Genomic DNA, 19,841 nt, shown 5'->3' on the forward strand with positions numbered 1-19,841 from the left:
GCTCCCCAGCGCAGTTTCTGCTTTCGCATTTCTTCTGCTTCCGGGAGCTGGGAAGGGGCTGGAGAACTCCTGAGCTGGGAAAGGGGCTCAGGCTGGAGCAGAGGAGGCTCAGGGGGGACCTTGTGGCTCTGCACAAGTCCCTGACAGGAGGGGGCAGCCGGGGGGGTCGGGCTCTGCTGCCAGGGAACAGGGACAGGAGGAGAGGGAACGGCCTCAGGCTGGGCCAGGGCAGGCTCGGGTTGGATACTTGGAAACGTTTCTTCCTGGAAAGGGTTGTAAAGCATTGGAACAGGATGCCCAGGGATGTGGTGGAAACGTTCAAAAAAACTTGTGGATGTGGCACTTGGGGATGGGGTTTAATGGTGAACATGATGGTTGTGCTGGGATTGAAATGGTCCATGCCTTAAACATTGTTATGAAAGAGTTTTGCCCATTATAACAAAAACTGTGCAAAGAAGCTACAACCACAGAAGCCTCCCTGGGGATATCTGAGTGGGACTTTGGACTGTAAGTTAAGCTGCCTAGATATGCTATTGTTCAATCATCCCAGCCTCGGGAAAAACAAACAAGGCTGAGGGAGAGGAATGCATCCACGAAAGAGCCAAACACAGCAGAGATTCTTCCACAGCCCACGGAGGCCAGGTTTACACAGAGAGGGCGGGGAGGTTTGGGGTGTAACCTCTGCTCAGAGGCACTGAACACCCATCCTCCCTTACACAAACCGGCCCAGCTGTGGAACCCCCGACCCCACAGGCCACATCCACAGGACATTCACGTGAAAGGCAGCTGAGGGGGTGTCAGAATCCATCAAAGATCCCCCAAAGAGCTCCCCAGAGGCTTTGCACCACAGGATTGCACGGGATGCAACAGATCCAGAGTCTGCTGTGACAAACTCCCCCACCAGGGGACACACCCGGGCATTCCTACCTGGCCTGAGCTCTATTAACCCATGGGATTCTGTGCTTTTTGTGGGACCATCACCACCAGAAGTCCAGCGTTGGGATCCACGGATGGTGATATTTTCTTTAGTTTGTCTCTATCACTCTCTGTCCCCCCCCCCCCCCCCCCACCTATTTTCTATTTCTTTCTTTCCTCTCTCATATTTACTATCACATACTATTGACTTTGGCTTATAGTATCGTTTGCACCTTAATTCAGGCAGAGGCATTTTTAAGAACTTTAAGAACTGGACCGTGACAGAGCCTAAAGGTCTTTTCCAGCCTTGATGATTCTGTGATTCTCTTCTTTGACCCCAGCAGCCAAGGTTGTCTCCTGGAGCAGAGCAGGGTGACCCTGGAGGAGCATCTGGGAATTTTGTCTGACAGTCCTTACCCACTCCCTGACCTCATCCCTGTGCCTGTGCTGTTCTCCAGAAGCCAGAACAATGCCGTTTGTCCCAGAAATTGCTGCCCCACCTCCTCATGGCCCCTTCCCCACCCACATCCTGTTCTTTCTCATAATGTGTCCTTACCAACAATCCTTGGATGGCTCCACAGCTCTCGGTGTTTGGCACATCCACATCAATCCCTCACACCATATTCCAGGGGAGGCCCTGGATACAGGGGAAGGGTGAAATCTGAAAAGCAGCTTTCCCAGAGTCATTTAAACCACACTGCTCCAGCCTGAGGTGTTAAAGCTCATGGTACAGAAGAGTTTTCTTCCCTCTGGAGGAAAGGCAGCACTTCCAGGGCATTTCCCTTGGATATGTGAAAATGTTCAGGCTGCAGTTGTGCAGCAGCAGCCCCCGATTCCCTGGGAAGTCTCTCACTCCATACAGGATCCACGATCCCTGCAGCAGCAGCTGCCTCCATGTGCTCCATGTTCCAGACACAACAGAAAGCTTGTCCCAGCCAGGGACAGGGATCTCAGTGTGGGAATTCCAGGGATGTAAAAGCAGGGATACAGGAGGTGGAGCAGCAGGGCCGTGTGATGAGAAGGGAAGGGAGGCAGCAGCACAGCCTCCCCCAAGGCAGGGGCCAGCAGTGAGCTCTGCTGCTGGGATACAGAGCCCTCATCCCCTAAAATGGGATTTTCAGGAGGAATTAACTCCTGGAAAGGGTGGTCAGGCCTTGGAAGGGGCTGCCCAGGGAGGTTTGGAGTGCCCATCCCTGGAGGTGTCCCAGGAAGGGCTGGAGGTGGCACTCAGTGCTCTGGGCTGGGGACAAGGTGGGCATCGGGCACAGCTTGGGCTCAGTGGTCTTGGAGGGCTTTTCCAACCTAAACAATTCCATGAAAATGGCAGTGTTGTTCCCAAGAAGTTGTTACATAAGTGGAGGATAAACCAACATGCATTTTTCCACTCAAATGTGGGATAAGTTACTGCAGTGATGCCGTGTAACAAAACAGAAATTTAGTATGTGCAAGCAGTAAGTTCCAAAATGAGGCAAACTCTGCAATGGTTTTGGATTTGTGCAAACCTTGGGATCTGCAAGGGATGGGACAGTTCTGGTTTGCTTGGAAAACTAAAATTCCCAAAGCTGCTTGTCATTTTTGAGAGATAAACTGCTTTGTTCTTCAGTATTTGCTGGTTGTAACTGTAGGGGATGCTCTTCGCAGGACACTTTAAGTTCAGATATACCCAGCTGGAAGAAGTGGGACATTTGAGTTGTATTTGGCTGCACTTGGTCTCAGGAGGAAAAATGAAATTACTAAACAAAGCCTACTTAGTAACGAAATGTGTTTGGCTGAGTGAGCAAAACAGCTGGATTGGCAAAGTGAGTGTTCATCTGGGGACCAGCTCTTACTGAACCTCAATTAATTATGGGCTAATTAAAGCGGTGCATTGATGAATGAAGTGTAAGGGGACAAATGGACTTAAATATTTCCTGATGAGTTCATCAGGACTTAGGGAGTGGTTGCTGACAGCTGGATTGCTCTGGAGGAAACTACAAAACTGATGGCGTTAACCCACTGTTCTGTTCTTTAATCTGGTTTTGTGCCCTTGTTTCAATGCCTGGTATGATGAAAGCCAGGCTGGATGGGGCTTGGAGCATCCTGGTCTGGTGGAAAGTGTCCCTGCTTGTGGCAGGGATTGGAACTGGATGATCTTTAAGGTCCCTTCCAACCCAAAGCATTCTGTAATTCTGTGATCAGACGGTGCTGTCTGCTCTGAGATAACTTTCCCATGAATTTCCTGTGGGATACTTGCTCGCTTTTTGCTGAGGGATGGGAGATGTTAGAGCCAAGACCCCATTTGTTCCAGTTCCCATCTTCCAGCCCTTCAACGACCTGCTACAATTCCCAGTTCTGGGAACCACCTTCCAGCCTTTCTCAAACCCTCCCCCAAGCAGTGGTCCAGAGAATATCAGCGCAATTCTAGTGATGTTGTTTTCAGAATTCCCAGTGGTTCACAGCAGTGAAATGAAGGGTGTGGAGCTGTTGTGTTACACAGGAAGGTTTTATCTCTGTTTACCCAGAATGATTTGGTTCACAGGGAAAAAAGGACATTTATTGGTGATGATGGCACTGTGGGTGACACTGAGGTTCTTTCCATCCTTCCTCAGCATTGTCTGATGGTCAGGGGAGGTGCTTCTTTCTTTTCAGGAGGAATTTCCTCATGGAGAGGGTGGTCAGGCCTTGGCTGGGGCTGCCCAGGGAGCTTTGGAGTGCCCATCCCTGGAGGTGTCCCAGGAAGGGCTGGAGGTGGCACTCAGTGCTCTGGGCTGGGGACAAGGTGGGCATCGGGCACAGCTGGGACCTGATGGTCTTGGAGATCATTTCCAATGATTCTGGAATTGAATTTGGGAGCTTTTCCAGAGTCAGATAAAAATTAAAAAGTTGGTGAATGAGCAGTGAAGGAAGGTTGAAAAATAAGAACTGCATTTGAAAAGGTATTGCAAAATAACATTTAATATTATTAGAAGAATTACATTCATATATGGTATGGGATACACAACCATCACTTAATGCTCTACACTTCAAGTCCTGCTGCTCTTCAGCAGTTTACCTTGCTTGCACCTCCTAATTTTTTCTTTCAGGGAAATGAAATCCTTTGGAATGTTTCAAAGTCTCCCTCTGTGCACTGTGGCTCTGCTGTATCGGAGCTGGAGCATCCGAAAGATAAAGCTGAGCTTGGTTAGACCAAAAAGCAGAAGCACAGCAAAGCAAAAGCATTTCCTCTCCTGGGCTGGAGCTCCAGGCAAAACTGTTCCAGATTCATGGACAGTGAAGTTGTTCTGCTTTGGTAGGACCAGCTTAGAGCAGGACAGCCCTTCCTCAGTGGATTTATCAGCAGGAGCATAAGGGGAAAACAGCTACTGTTAGTCCCACATGGAAAAGCAATAAAGTTATGGAATGAAGGAGTAAAATATTCCCCTTTGGGCCTGTGGAACTGTGCCCCTCCAGCACTAAAGCAGGACTTTTTTTAGTTGAGACCTATCCTCCTTATCCCCAGGCTGTTGATAATTACACAAGATCTGTTTAGATACTAAATTTTACAGAACTTTTAATGACAAAAAGTTGTCTTAGATTTTAATAGCCATTTGATAAAATCACGGAATAATAGAATCATGGAATCCTGGAATGGTTTGGGTTGGAAAGGCCCTTAAATCCCATCCATTCCCACCCCTGCCATGGCAGGGACACCTCCCACTGTGCCAGGCTGCTCCAAGCCCCAATGTCCAGCCTGGCCTTGGGCACTGCCAGGGATCCAGGGGCAGCCCCAGCTGCTCTGGGGATTCCATCCCAGCCCCTCCCCACCCTCCCAAGGAACAATTCCTTCCCAGTATCCCATCTAGCCCTGCTCTCCTTTATCAGCATTTTAAGGGAAATATCCAAGTATGGAATGCAACCAGCAGGAAACTGAAAGTAAAACTACCAAATCCTCCTGAGTATTCATATTATCCATAAAAATTATTGAAGATAGGTTGGAAATAAACACCAACATTTTTAAAAAAGCGGCCTGCTCCAATACTCAAGTAATGCTTTCAAAGGGTAACTTTTCACTTGTGCTCGTTCCAACAGCATTATAGACCATTAATAAATTATATTAATACAAATAATTCACATTCTTCATGACCACACCTCAGTCCACCACTTTCCTTCACTGTAAAAGTGTAAAGAATTTAAATAAGTTTAGCATAAGCCTATTGTGGCTTTATATTTGTGCAGCATTCCAGTATTAGCAGAGTAAAGGATGTTTCATTATTTTAGTTTATAATCCCAAGATGAGAACCTCATCCATCTGTACCTAAAAGCCACTGCAGAGAAGCCTCCCATGTTTGTTCTGGGAGTTTGGGAAAAATAAATCCCTGGCTCCCAACCTACTCACACTAAACCACGCATTTCCCTTTTCATTAATGCTTTTTAATTAAGCAAAAGCACTGGGGTGATCCCCCTACCTCTCTCACCATCGAGGAACAGCCAAATACATTCTTCTGTACCAAAAGTGTTTTTACAAAGAAAAAAAAAAGAATATTATTTTCATTTTAGTTAAGCTGATGGAATACAGCAATTTCTGGTTTTACAGCATTATCTTCATTGAGTTGCATTACAGAAGCTGCAGTGACCTGAGTCACTGAAAGAACCAAAGTTTTTAATTAAAAAAAAAAAAGAATTTTAATATTTCAATCCATTAATTAAAATCTAAAGCCCCTCAAGCAATGCTGATTACAAAGTGTCCCTGCATAGGTTCGTGATTTATGCCCATTTCTGTTTCATTAGGAATTGCTAAGCCTGAAGATGCTGTTCTAGCACAGAGCTGGAATTACAGACATGGCAAAGCTGCAGTTCTCTGCACAATGCTGAGACTTAGAAAATCCACCTGTGAGGAATTTGGGGGACTTGTTTAGGATTTGCTCAATTTAGGCCGAATTAAGGGGCTTTCACCTCAGCAAATGACTCACCTGCAAACTGATTGTACACTGACATGCAACATTGGATTTTCCTTCAATTTTCCTTCAGAACACAGTTCCAAAAGCACTTCACAGTCCTGGAGAAGTCACAGGGCAGCTGCTACTTCCACCAAGTCAAAAATATTCTTCCCTTATTTACAAAATGTCTTTAATCCTTCCCATGGAAATCAAGGAAAATACAGTAACTCTGAGAACTTCCCACCAAACTGCCCTTTTTTCCCCACCACAGGAACTAGAGATTCCTGCTTTTTACCACCAGCTCCTGGATAATTCAAGAGCACTCTTTAACAGCAGGGAGAAATCCCAAAATGTAGCTGGAAATCTGGGGGAAAAACAGGAATTTCAGCCAAGCTTTCCTTGTATTTGCTGTTGATCCACCACGAGGGTCCCACATGAGGCTCAACTTTCCATGTTTTCCAGGAAGTCACATTCCACACTGTCTTCCAGCTGCTGCAGGATCCTGATGCCATTGCTGCCACCAGAATCCATGGAGACAGCTGTGCAGGGCTGGGAATTTTGGGAGTCACTGCCACGTGCTGTGAATGCCCAGCACAGAGTCTGGAAGAAAGGCAGCAGCTGGGTGATGCTGGATACGGAGCGCAGGGTCAGCAGGGGGAATCTGGGATTCCTGGGAATTCCCTCTGGGTGGTTTGGGTCCTGCAAGGAAAAAAAAGATCTGGGATTTACTAAAGGTAAATGAAAAAGAATGGTTTGGGTTGGAAAGGACCTTAAAGCTCATCCATGAGCTCTTCCACTGTCCCAAGCTGCTCCAGGCCCCGTCCAACCTGGCCTTGGACATTCCAGGGATCCAGGGGCAGCCAGAGCTGCTCTGGGCAGCCTTTTCCCCTTCCTCACAGGGAATATCTAAAAATCCCTTGAATGACTTTAAATCTTGTGTTTGGAAAAGTAAGTTAATGGATTAAAGAAAAAGAAAGGAGAAGTTTCTTTACCCCATATTTCATCTTGAGCAGATCCATGATCCTCACGATGTGGGGTCTGCATTCCTGGTGGTTTTCCACCAGGTGAGAGGTGACAGGAGATGATTCCGTGTCCACCTCTGGCACGAAGGCCCATTTGTACCTGGAACAAATGGATTGATTCCTTGAGAAGATGAAAAGCCTTGTTTGGATCATGCCTGGTTTAGTGCAGCACTGGTTGTTTCTAGAAAGATCTGTCATAAATGTTCTCTTTTGCTATTAATGAACTATCACATTACTAATTTGTCAATATTTAAATACAGCCAGCTCCAAGACATTCCCAGGTGTGTGGCAGATGTGAAACAATCTCCACCTTTCTCTTCTCCCAATTTTCCAGGTTAAGGAATGCCCTAAAAACGATGGTGAAATCCTCCTATACCAAGACCAAATTATTCTCCCAAATCCCCTAAATTCCATTGATCTCAATATCACCACTTGTAGGAGGAACTGATGAAAGGCAAAATGCAATCTTGAGGAAAACAGGATTCCTTTAAGGGATAAGGGAACAGAGGAGAAGAGGGACTTACATTTGGAAGAGCTGCATCCTGTCAGAGGGGAAGGAAAGTGCTGTGTCCAGGAATTTGCAGGCTGCCAGGTACAGGCACAGCTCGTTGGGCTGGATCTCAGCCCCACTGCCATCTCCAGAGCCTTTGGCTTTGCTCATTTTGCTGTTGCTCCTGTGTTTAAATTAAGAAATGTCCCCTTAAAACACAAATCCACCCAAGGTTTTTCAGTCAGCACAAGAGAAATGCCCACACTTACACAAAGGAGCTTTTGTGCAATTATTTTTATTCTGTGGGAGCAAAATAATCTAAAATATACCAAAAAAGGGCAGCATGTTAAAATAGCCAACTGCTGACTTAGCATTTAACTTTATTTTTGTGCACAACCAATAATTAATACCTGTATTTTTAAGCATATCACTAATTTAGCTGCTAAAAATATCCCTAAATTATGATTTATCAGTACCAGAATATAAAAGTGCAATAGCAAAATATCCTGTTGACTCCTCCCTATCCCAGCGCATTAATTAAATTAATTAATTTTAAAGAAATCTCTCAAATGGCAATTCTTACTTTGATGGTTCCTCTTCCTCAGTCAAATCTTCTTCCAGCTGTAGAAATGTCTGGATCTTTAAAGAAGCAATTTTGGAGATGCTGAAATATTCATACAACTCAATCCCAACTAAAAGTGATGCTTTACATTGAAAAGGAACCTTTATGACTTGTAACAAACTCATGAATCAGGCAAGAGATTCCATTAACAGCAACAAATTTGATCCAAAAGGAAATTCCTAATGACAATTTCACTTCATCCCCCAAATTATCAGACTAATGTAAAACTGTGAAAGCATTTCCAAACAGGGAAGAGGAAAAAGGTAAACTGGAAAAACCCACAGGCTGATTTTTTCAAATATATTTTGATATTTAATATAAATATTAAACATATTAATTTTTTTTACTATAGAAAATTAAAAGGTAATAATTTTAATATATTTAAAATATTTTTATATTTATATTTAAAAATATTTTCTGTATTTTTTCAAAACTTCTTCCTTACCAATTCTGTTACCATGATTGGCCACAACGAGGTGAGATGCTGAGGGGAAATCCTCAACAAAAGAACTCTGAAGAACAGAAACATCTGGGCAGCCACCAGAGAAGTCTGGCCCACACGGAGGTTCTCAGTCAGGCGCTCTGGAGGAAGCATAAAAAAAGGGAAAAAATGAAATAAAAGTAGCATTTTCCTGAATTTGTGGTGTTTTGGGAATTGAAATGTAGAACCATGGAATGGTTTGGGTTGGAAAGGCCCTTAAAGCCCATCCAGCCCCACCCCTGCCATGGGCAGGGACACCTCCCACTGTCCCAGGCTGCTCCAAGCCCCAATGTCCAGCCTGGCCTTGGGCACTGCCAGGGATCCAGGGGCAGCCCCAGCTGCTCTGGGAATTCCATCCCAGCCCCTCCTCACCCTCCCAGGGAACAATTCCTGCCCAATATTCCATCTATCCCAGTTTCTTTCAGCTTAAGGCCATTCCCCTTGTCCTGTCACTCCATCCCTTGTGAAAGGTCCCTCTCCACCTTACAGAAGGTGGCAAAACAAAATTCTTTACTTTACCATCAGTTTTGGGCTGAGTTCCTTGCATTGGATAACTAAATTGAAATTCAGACACAGCCTGAAAGGGTTTATAGTGCACAAAACTTGGTCAAAGTGACATTTAAGGAGAACAACAGCTCAAGAGTGGCTGGAACATTGCCATGAAATAATCACGTTCCCAGTTGTATTTCCAAACATTTCAAAGGCTTTGAAACCAAGATTGCTGTCTCTCCTTGCTGAGAACATTTATCTGTTGGAATTCAGAGATTCATAAATTTTGTTCAAAATTTAAAAAAACAGAAGCCTGTGCTGGCAAAGAGGTGACTTTGCTTTCTTGCAGAATCTGTATCATGGAGTGGTTTGGGTTGGGAGGGACATTAAAGATCAGCCAGTTCCATGGGCAGGGACACCTCCCACTGTGCCAGGCTGCTCCAAGCCCCAATGTCCAGCCTGGCCTTGGGCACTGCCAGGGATCCAGGGGCAGCCCCAGCTGCTCTGGACCAAGGGATCTGTGTTGCAGCTGAAGGGAAAGGCTGGGATGAAGCCTCACCTTGGATGAGGGGCAGGTACAGGTGGTACTGATCGATCTCCCCGCTGAAGACAGCGAACGCCTGTCTCTTCAGCAGCATTGCCTTCTGCTCAAAGCTGGGGTACAGCTTCAGGGCACTGCTCTGCATGTCTGCAACACAGAGCACAGTTAGCTACCCCAGAAAAACTGCTCGGGTTTGGGGCTGAAAGTAATCCCTGTGTTCTGAAATCTTCTACAGAGGAAAACTCTCGGGGTCACTGACCATGAATTTGTGTTGTAACCTCTCCATTATGCTTTTAGAAAGGTTTAAAAAGAGACTGAAGCTGCTTGAGGCCAATTTAAGGGGTCCTATCCCATCCTTTCCCTCAGGATTTGTTCTTCCACACTCTCCTCAAGCCTGAATTAGAGGTCAAAGCACATTCATCCAGGGTTTGCTGCACTGCTGCTCCACCTTCCCGCAGCTCATGGCAGACACCTGCAGAGTTTGTGCAGTGTTTGCCAAAGTCTCCTCCTGGAAAAGGTCGCGCTCAGACAACTCAAAATTAGGGCAAAATGTGAATGTGGGAGCACAGCAAAGCCTCCTCTGGTGTGTTTTAGACATGACCAAAATCTGGATTGAACTCAGCTTTAGCTGGGAATGAAGTTAACAAAAAGGTCAATTACGCACAGTCAGCACTTTATGGATACAGCAGGGTATTAAAAATGCACCCAAGTGGCTCAAATGCAAAAAGGTTACAAACTGAGGTAGAAATAAATCATCAGCAGCTGATACTTACTCATCAAATCCTTGAACATCGTTTTCTCATGTGTGAGGAGATGATCAATGATGGATCTCCAGCTGCAGGAGAGAAAGAAGGAATTAGATATCCAGGGAAAGCTGTGGTGTGGGTTCACCTCAGAAATGATTTGGGTCAAACTTTTTATACAAGGAAACAGTTTCCTAACAGGATTCATGTGCAGACTCTTATCTGGGTTAACAAAGAATGAATGGAACAGAATTAGTGGCAAGACCCATTTTTAACATTACCCCATTCCATAAGAAAGCACTAAATGGAATTTTCTTCCCAATTTTAGTCTTCTCCTTTAAATCCTTTCCTTGCAAATTCAGAATCCAAGCTTGGAGTGGTACAACCCCATGTCTTACTGAGTGCAGGAAGTATCCATCTGGAAAAAGGATGGATCCATGTACAATTCCAGCACTTCTTTCTTCCAGGCTCTCTTGGTGTAGGCGTATCCACTCAGGGAGCTGAGCAGCTGAGCACCAGCACGGAAACTGGGAATGTTGTAGGCACTGGGGAAGAGAACAAAAATGATCAATATAGGCTTTTCAAAAGTTCAGGAATAGATTCCAACTCACAGAAGGGTTGGTTTGAATGAGATTTTTAGGAAGGAATCCTTCCCTGTGAGGGTGGGAAGGGGCTGGGATGGAATTCCCAGAGCAGCTGGGGCTGCCCCTGGATCCCTGGCAGTGCCCAAGGCCAGGCTGGACATTGGGGCTTGGAGCAGCCTGGGACAGTGGGAGGTGTCCCTGCCATGGCAGGGGTGGGGCTGGATGGGATTTAAGGTCCTTTCCAACCCAAACCAGTCTGGATTCCATGCCCTGTGTCTCCACTGGATATCATCCATCTCTCCCACACCTGTGCTTTTGGTGAAAAACCAGGAAGGGGATAGGGAGAGATGATTCTCTCCCTGCTTCCTGGTGGATCCTGGGATCTGCCCATGCTCTGTTGCCTCATCCCCATTCCCTGACAGGCAGAGAAAGGGAGCTTTGAGGGAAGCCCAGAATCCCAGGTGGGGAACCCCCACAGCTGAGCAGAAACTGCTGGCACAGAGCTCCAACAACAACAGGTTCAGCTCCTGGGGAAACACAGCTCAAACCTTGTTAGAATGGAAACAGGGAATGGAGAAACAAGGGAAAAACAAGTGTCTGATCAGACAGGGAAAACCCCAGGAGCAGAGAGAGGCTCACCTGTGGTTGCGCAGATACGGGAACACGTAATAGAGCAAGCGGGAGATGAGGGGCACGGCCTTCTCCTTCTCATCACTGCGGTAAACCATGTCCAGCAGAGAGGCCAGGACCTGCAAAAGGCAAAGGAAAACTCTTCAAACCCACAGCTGGCACTTCTGGCCAAAGGGGAAAGCCTGCCATGTTTCAGGCTGGAAGTTTGGGCAATGGAATGGTCCCCTAAAGATTTACACTCCCATTTTATCTACCGGGAAAATCTTCCTCACCTTAATAACCCCAAAAACCCCCCAGATGAGAGGGTCTCACCTCTGCAAGGAGAGAAAGGGCTTGGACACTGTAGATTGAAGGAGCAGAGGCAGAAACCATGGAAGATGGTGCCACTGTTGTATCTAAAAGAGGCAAAATAATAGAGTTTTCTCCTCAGACAGGTCTAAATGTTGCTGTTTCCTAATTTGCTGTCCAAACAGAACATTTATTTGCACATTGGTGTTACACTGAAATGTAAACTCATGCAAACCCCACATCATCAAACTCCTCGTGCTCTTCAGTGCCTCCAGCAGAGGAGAGGGAGCAGCAGGAGTCAGGGAAAGCCACGTTACCATTCACATCCTCCACGTTGAATTCATCTGGTAAAATCTGAGGCTGAGCTTTCACTTCCAAGTTCCTGCTCAGCCAGCTGGTCTGTTCCAGGGAAGAACCAGCAATGGTCCCCACAGCCTCCAGGATCTTTTGGGTCACCTCCTGTAACATAACCAAAGTGGCATCAGATGAACACTTGGTGTGTTTAATTCCCAGGGAAGTGAGGAGCTGCAATGAAACCAAATCCCATCCTATCACGGCATCCCACAGTGGTAGGGAGGAGAAGAGAGATCCAACAGGCAGAATTGTGCAGCAAGATTCATTTATTTAATTATTTTACAACTCTTTTATAGACTTTTTTTCTTCATAGTCAAATTGATCAAAGGATCAGCCGCTCCTTGGGGTGATTGGCTAAAATCCTAAAACATCCATTGTCAAAATATTTTTCTACTGTACCATAAACAAAGCTCTGCAAGGTCACAGGTGTTCATAGCTTATGGAACTCTGCTAATATCTTCAGTGAGAGAGAAAAGTATCCCACGGGACTGGAAAGAAGCAAGAGAAGTTCTTGCCAGCTGCATATTTGTATCCACACCATCCAGCCAAAGCAAAGCAGAGGCTGTAAAATGACACCATTTTCTGTCATTGCTGCCATTTTGCTGGCAGGACTCTGAAGCAGAAGGGGAGATTGAATTTCTCTGTTGGCACATGAAAGTCCTGTAACCACAACAGCTCCTCACAGCCAAAACCAGCCAGGTAAGCAGTGTTCAAACTGTCCTGGTGAAATCAGGCAGTACAGGAGGAGAACCCTGCTCTGCTCCACCCTTTCTTTACACAACAGCTGAGCTCAGTCATTCCCATTGCTCCAAGGATAATTAGGCCACTGATTTTCCTAGACAGCTTGGAGATTTCAATATTCACACACAGGACATGAACTCATGACATCCCACTTGTGTTATGAGCTCAGTTCTAAGAAAGATCATAATATTGCACAGTGAAAACAGCTTGGAAAAGATTTCAGGTATTTGGGGCAAAATTCTGTTTGTCTCTCATGTTGGAGTCTCCCCTGTTCACCAGGCCTCAGCCAGAACGTGTGGATGCACGTTCAGGCATTCCCAGAGCACAGGAATGCAGGTACAAAGGACAGATCAGGTCATCTCCACTTTTCCTCACCTGAACAGTGCCAGGTTTAGGAACTCAAAGGTAAACATGAACCCACTGTACCTGCAAATCTTTCTGGTCCTTTTTGTTTTCCAGGGTGGGTGTCCTTGTCACAAAGTCATTCAGGGTGCTGTGGGGAGAGCAGAGCACTCTGAGTTAGGAATTGCACAGTGTAAAACCTCTGTAAGACTTCTCCTCTCTCATGCAGTACCTGAGGAGAAGGAAGTGTCCAGGAGGAGCCAAGTTCAACTGCACAGACTCTCTGAGGAGCCCTAATAAGGGCTGGAAGTTCTCCTGCAGGGCTGGGACAGGGAGTCTGCAAAAAAAATAAAACCAAACCACACCTGAGTGCAGGTGGAGTTAGGGAAAGAACAAAAAACAACACACAGGGGTAACTTGGCGGCCTAAAAGCTTCAGGATCAGTCCTTGGGATCCTGTCCTTGCTGACTGTCAGTGTCACTTCCCCTTCCAGTGTCACAGCCCTGGCACTGTGTGTCTGTGTGTCACCAACCAAGTGACAGCACATTTCCTGCAGAGAAGTGTTCTGGGACATGAAGATCAAAGGAAAGCAGAAATGACAATATTGGCTGTTCCCTCACTGGAGTCAAACAGAAAATTCTCTTTTAGCAGGACTGAATTACCTCTGAATGAAAGCATAACTGAACTGCAGCACTGGGATATCCACGAGAGAAGATTTCTGGAAAAGAAAAGCAAACCCACATTTATTTGCCATCAGAAGGAAAAAGAAGATCCAGCCTGACCTTGGGCACTGCCAGGGATCCAGGGGCAGCCCCAGCTGCTCTGGGCACCCTGTGCCAGGGCCTGCCCACCCTCCCAGGGAAGGATTTATTCCCAATATCCCATCTAACCCTGCTCTCTGATCATTTAAAACCATTCCCCCTGTCCCATCACCATCTCCTGATACATTCCAAAGAACCTACTCATTGTGGATCAAACCACATTGTGGATAACAAAACTTATTCAGGAGCAAAAGAGAATCCCCACATTGAAAAGAAAACCTTTCTAACAATGCCTTGAAGACCCATTAGAACAGATCCAGGGTGGAATACATTAAGAAAATAGAATTATCTTCCTGGTTACCTCTTCCCCCTTGATTTGTGCTGGTTTCTTGACCACCTCTTTGACCAGATATAATATGGTGTCAGTTTTCAGTGTATTCAGGGCACAAATTAAATCCACAAGGATAAGCTGAGATGCACTGGCCACTGGGAGAATCTGACAAAAAAGAACAAAACAAAAGACACATCCCTCAGACCAAACCAGCTTTTTGTGTGATTACCCAAATACCAAAATTAAATGTAAATTACAGAGGGTAAATCAAACACACAGCCCTTGCCATATAAAGATCTTCTCCCAACACCTTATGGAAACATCTGGATTCTGCTCCAGTAAAAGCAGGAAAGAAAAAGGTTTTGCCCAGAATAAATAATGAGTTCCAGAGAAGACAGCTCTCACTTTCTCTGCAAATTGATTCATGGTCTTTAAAATATAATTGTCCAATTGCAGTCCAGTATTGAAGAAAAAAAAGGCTTTTGCCCTCAGATTTAGAGTGCCACGGTGTGGGTTTTATTTGACTGGTTATTGAGGTTTAATTGTAGTCCTGATACTTTTTCTAAATAAGAGCATCTCAGATTTTTCAGTCATATATGAAAACTCCCAAAGAATCTACAGAGCTGAGAACTGACCCTATAAATGTAACATTTGCCTTTATCTAGGAAATGGAAGGGTGCCTTTCTTTAGTTTCACCTTGGTTTTACTGTGACTCCTGTGAGGTTTCTTGCTGTTCCACACTGCTGCAATTGCTGCCATCAGCTGGATTCCAAGTTGTGCTGTCAAGGGATTCAGGAAATCCAATATTTTTGTTCTTAGTGTCTTTAAAGGAGAGAAAAATAACTATCAATGTAAGGCAAAGGCCACCTCCTATCTTATAAAACATCATTTCTTTTCCCAGGATATACAGAAAATAACAACTAAAGACCTCTGGGTAAAATGCACTGGGAAAGATGCAGAGATAAAAAAAATCAGCATTTTAAAAGAGCTCCTACTTTGGTTGCTTTAAAGTAGACTGAAGAGGAGCCTTTAGTTGTCCCAAAGAAGTCAGTTGGTCTTTTTTGGGAGTCTTCTCTCTTTATGACACTCCAGAGGAGGGCCATGGTGTTCATAATGCGAGGCAGCTCTTCCAGGATGGCATTCCTGGCATTCCTCAGGTTGGCAGGTTCAGCTGAACAGGATGACTGGGAAAAAAACCCCCAAAATATCAATATGAAAATAATTTATTATGCACAAGAGCCTAAAAATTGTAGGGAACACATCAAAACATCAACTCAAGAGAAAAGAAAAGAGGTTGTTGATGACAGAGGACTGATATTTGCATCACCATGATCGTCATGAATAATGATTTAAAATTCACTTTGCAGGCTTCAAATGCAGAAAATGAAGCTCAGTCCTTCCACTTGGACTCAGTTCAGTTCTTTGGGTGTGCCATGAGGCCTCTCTGAGGTTATTTTCTTGTACAATTCACTGCTTCTATTCACCTGGAAGGAAAAGGGAAGTGCCTCTGTTGTCAGGGGATTCCCACGTACCTTTTTTGTTGGATTGGGATGATCCAGAAGACAGAAGTGCCCAATGGTTGTCAGCCCTTCCAGAAGGGTGAGGGGATAATCAGGAGTCACGTTTTCTCTTTTGGAAGTTAAGCTTTGGAGGGGGGAAAAAAAAAACCAAACAGGTTAATAAGTCGAGAGGTATTTCCTTGATTAAAAATTCCATTCTTGCTTCTATTCCCTAGCTAAAACTGGAATGAGTATCAGGAATATCAGGTCAGGAATGTCAGGTCAGGAATATCAGGTCAGGAATGTCAAAACAAAAGGATCCATAAAACTGGGAACTTTTATACTTGGATGGAAGGCAGAGGGGGACAGAAGTACCACAGCTGCTGCTCCTCTTTCCTCTCCTCCTCCAGCTGCTGCAACAATCCTGCTTCCAGCTCACTCTAGGGACAGGTGCAGCAGGAATTAAGGATCAAACCCTGGGAGCCATGGAGCTGACCCAGGGAGTTCCTACACACTCACTGCTCTGTGGTGAGGGGAATTCTCAGGATAACAAATCTCCCCCCGTGGCTCTTACCTGGCAGATGTTTTGGCAGAAGTCTTCACAGCTTCATTTTCATACTGCTTGACAAGCTCGTCCAGGTTCTTACAGATCTGCACCACAAACGGGGCCACGGTCCAGCCTAAGGACTTCCCAAAATAGGGCAGGGAACTGGTGACCAATCCTACCCACGTGGGATGCATCCCATGGCCATACTCTGGTTGGAGCCCCCTAACCACAGCAGAGACAAACAAGCCCTGGGAAGTGATGGGATGGGGATACACGTATTGCATGGCCCCAATGGCCTGCTGGAAGTTCACAGCCTGCCGCCACTCCTTGGAGAGGTCAGACTGGTTCTCCTGCTCCTCAGGGCTCTGTCCCAGGTGGTGCTCCAAGACAATCAACACCTGCAGGAGCTTCAGCAGCTCAATCTGCAGCGGGTGCTCACTCCAGATCTGATCATGGCCAAAATTGATCAGGCTCTCCTCAAAGAGCTCCTCCTGGGCCCCGTGGTGGGCACCATCAGCCACGAGCAGCTCGTAGCGTTTGTGGCTGACGTACATGGACGCCGACAGCGAGAGCAGAACAAACTCCTGCACTTTGCACCTTCCCAGCAAATTGTGGATGAACTCCACGCTCTTGGTCTCGGCTGCCTTGGCCGCGGTGGCCAGCTGGGCCATCATCCTGATGAGCACCTCCACGCTTTTCACCTGCACATCCCTGTTGCCCAGGACGTCCCTGTGGGTGACCTTCAGGCAGCAGGGGTAGTAGGAGCGCAGGAAGCTCAGGCACAGGTAGGTGAGCAGCTCGATCAGCAGGGAATGGGGACACATGGTGGGCGACTGAGGCTGCAGCTTCCCATAAAAGCTCTGCCCTACGAGAGCTTCCTGGTGGCGAGCCAAGAGGTTGTAGATGAGGTTCAGGTGTGCTGTGGAGCTGGTGTCCATGCTGGTGGTAGCCACGGCCTCGATGAATTCCTTGGGGTTGGTTTTGAGCACCGCCTCCAGCACGGAGAAGGCGTAGAGCACCCGCCGGGAGTCGTAGGGCTGCAAATACAGCAGCATGTGCTTGAACAGGGCCTCTGCCATCTCCTGCTTCTCCTTCTGCTGCTTCAGCAGCCTGCACTGGGCGATTTCCTGCAGCTCCAAGTCCACCTCTTCATCACTGGACAGAGACTCCGAGGCCTGAGTCCTCTCGGAGTCGGCCCTCACGAGGTTGGGCCCCGTGCTGGATTTGGAGCTCTCGGACAGGGAGGCATTGAGGGAATTCCCGTGGGTTGGGGCCTCTCTGCCATCAGCTGTGGCCTCATTGTCCTCGTTGCTCAGCTCCTGCAGCTCCAGGGAAGGGGAGAAGGAGGAGGTGTTGTCACTGTCATGGCCTGTGCTGGTGTCTGCAGATTCCGTGTGCTCGCTGGTGTCTGGATCAGCCTCTGCGTCCTGATAAGATCCATCGTTTTCAGGCTGCTCACCTTTCAGCTCTGCCTTCTCTGGATCATTTTCCACTTCAGCCCAAATTGCTTCTCTATCCACAGCAGTGAACTGGCTCAAAGGAAGGTTTTCCTCGGAATTGCTCTCAGAGATGCCAGACTCTTTCAAAGGAGCCTTTTTCTTGCAAAGCCAATCACGAACATAGTCTGAAAAAAATAATATTTTTCACTTAATTTTCACACATAAAATCATACCATAGTCTGGCTTGGAAGGGACCTTTAAGGGTCATTTAGTCAACACAACGTGCTTTATATTCAATAAATCATTTTAAAAAAGGTTTGTAAAGCTACTCTGCTCCAGTCCCATATTAATTGTAATGAGTGGGGCTAAAAAAATGGGCAAGAATTATTCTTAAGGCAAGAATTGTTTCTCTTTTAAAGTGGTTAGAGAGCAGTTCTAACCTACTGCAAAGAGAGCAGGATCAAAACATGAAACACTTTTAGGCTGAGACTCCCTAGGAGACACAATTGTTTTTATGCTTCCTGAATATTCAGTGTTTGTGGAGATCAGGAGGGAAATGAGAAGGATGGCAACAGAGGGATTGCTTAATTAATTAATTAAAGAGCTAATGTTTTCCTTGATTAAATGCTGTGGGACAAGGAAGGAGTAGATCAGCTCTGTGTTTCTATAGCATTCCTGTGGATGCTGTAATTGTGTGACATTTATTTGCCAATTGACACCAAAAAATCATGCTGAGAGCACAGCCTGGGAACAGGCACGGCGCAGGTGACAGCAGCTTTCTGTACATAAAAATCCCAGAAACTTCTCTGCTGTTTCCTGCTCTACTCCAGGAAAAAAACTTGGATATTTGGGCTAAATCCCAGAATTGTTAAGGTTGGAAAAGATCTCCAAGAGCAGAGTCCAGCCATCACCCAGCACTGAGCCATGTCCCCAAGTGCCACCTTCACACATTTTTCAACACTTCCAGGGAAGGCGACTCCATCACTGCCCTGGGCAGCCCCTTCCAATGCTTTACAACCCCTTCCATGGAGAAATTTTTCCTAATCTCCAATCTAAACCTCTCCTGGTGCCATTGGAGGCCATTTCCTCTCTTCCTTTCCCTTGGCACACGGCAGCAGAGCCCGACCCCCCCTCACTGCCCCTCCTGGCAGGGACTTGTGGGGAGCAGTGAGGTCCCCCCTGAGCCTCCTTTGCTCCAGCCTGAGCCCCTTTCCCAGCTCCCTCAGCCGCTCCTGGGGCTCCAGCCCCTTCCCAGCTCCCTTCCCTGCCCTGGACACGCTCCAGCCCCTCCAGGGCTCTCCTGCAGGAGCCAGAACTGGGCACAGCCCTCGAGGGGCCTCTCAGTGCCCAGCACAGAGGGACAATCCCTGCCCTGCTCCTGCTGGACACACAATTCCTGACCCAGCCCAGGGGCCAGTGGCCTCCTGCCCACCTGGGCACCCCTGGGCTCGTGTCCAGCCGCTGGCACCAGCACCCCCAGGGCCTTTCCCAGCTTTCCAGCCCCTCTGCCCAGCCTGGAGCTCCATGGGGTTGTTGTGACCCAAGGGCAGGACCTGGCCCTTGGCCTGGTTGACCCTCACACCGTTGGCCCCAGCCTGTAAATGATGCAAGTGTCTCACATCCGTTCCACTTCCAGCAATCCCAAACCTTAAATCTGGGTGTCTGGACATCATCTTCAATTCCAAATATTTTGCTTCCACATCCTAGCTCTGGGATACCTCTGCCACAAAGGCTCAGCTCTGCTCTTGAATGAAAACAGATCTTTGGACACATATTTCAATTTTCAGAAGTCAGCAGGATGAGGAAGGGGTTTGTTTTTGTGTGCCTAAAACAGCAAAATATTCCTCACACCATCACTCAACTGCTCCTGGACTCCTTTTGGCTGCAGACCTAGTTTTGCTCTGGAAGGGGTCCTGAAAACAGTGAACAGTATGGATCATCTAGGAAAAAAATGAGAAGTGTGGGACAAGATCCCAGAGCAAAGCAGGGAGCAATCCAAACCATCAGGGAGGTGCAGCCACCAGAACAGGAAAGATCCTTCAGTTAGAATGATTTAGTCCTGAACTCTGCCTTAGGCATCACTACAGGGACTGGATGAGCAGGAATCCATGGATCTGATGCAGGGGA

The 19,841-nt window shown here is 46.7% G+C and overlaps 1 protein-coding gene across 2 annotated transcripts in view; it reads right to left on the reverse strand.

The window, feature by feature from the left end:
* Positions 1-5,496: 5,496 nt before the first annotated feature.
* The window catches only part of DOP1B (DOP1 leucine zipper like protein B), a gene marked incomplete at its 5' end in the record, with an annotated part of 34,713 nt that continues 20,368 nt past the window's right edge, over positions 5,497-19,841 (reverse strand). For both annotated transcript variants that reach the window (XM_082279276.1, XM_082279275.1), the window contains 19 exons: positions 5,497-6,509; positions 6,803-6,932; positions 7,357-7,506; positions 7,906-7,961; positions 8,390-8,526; positions 9,474-9,602; positions 10,229-10,290; positions 10,597-10,743; positions 11,422-11,531; positions 11,725-11,807; positions 12,018-12,159; positions 13,222-13,288; positions 13,370-13,474; positions 13,800-13,855; positions 14,260-14,394; positions 14,926-15,051; positions 15,225-15,413; positions 15,762-15,873; positions 16,303-17,899. In XM_082279276.1, the coding sequence (XP_082135402.1) occupies positions 6,252-6,509; positions 6,803-6,932; positions 7,357-7,506; positions 7,906-7,961; positions 8,390-8,526; positions 9,474-9,602; positions 10,229-10,290; positions 10,597-10,743; positions 11,422-11,531; positions 11,725-11,807; positions 12,018-12,159; positions 13,222-13,288; positions 13,370-13,474; positions 13,800-13,855; positions 14,260-14,394; positions 14,926-15,051; positions 15,225-15,413; positions 15,762-15,873; positions 16,303-17,899 (3,791 nt within the window). In that variant the 3' untranslated portion in view covers positions 5,497-6,251. The remainder of the gene's footprint in view (positions 6,510-6,802; positions 6,933-7,356; positions 7,507-7,905; positions 7,962-8,389; positions 8,527-9,473; positions 9,603-10,228; positions 10,291-10,596; positions 10,744-11,421; positions 11,532-11,724; positions 11,808-12,017; positions 12,160-13,221; positions 13,289-13,369; positions 13,475-13,799; positions 13,856-14,259; positions 14,395-14,925; positions 15,052-15,224; positions 15,414-15,761; positions 15,874-16,302; positions 17,900-19,841) is intronic.

This window comes from Coloeus monedula (genome assembly GCF_965178545.1).
Source record: "Coloeus monedula genome assembly, chromosome: 3".
NCBI classification, from domain to species: Eukaryota; Metazoa; Chordata; class Aves; order Passeriformes; family Corvidae; genus Coloeus; species Coloeus monedula.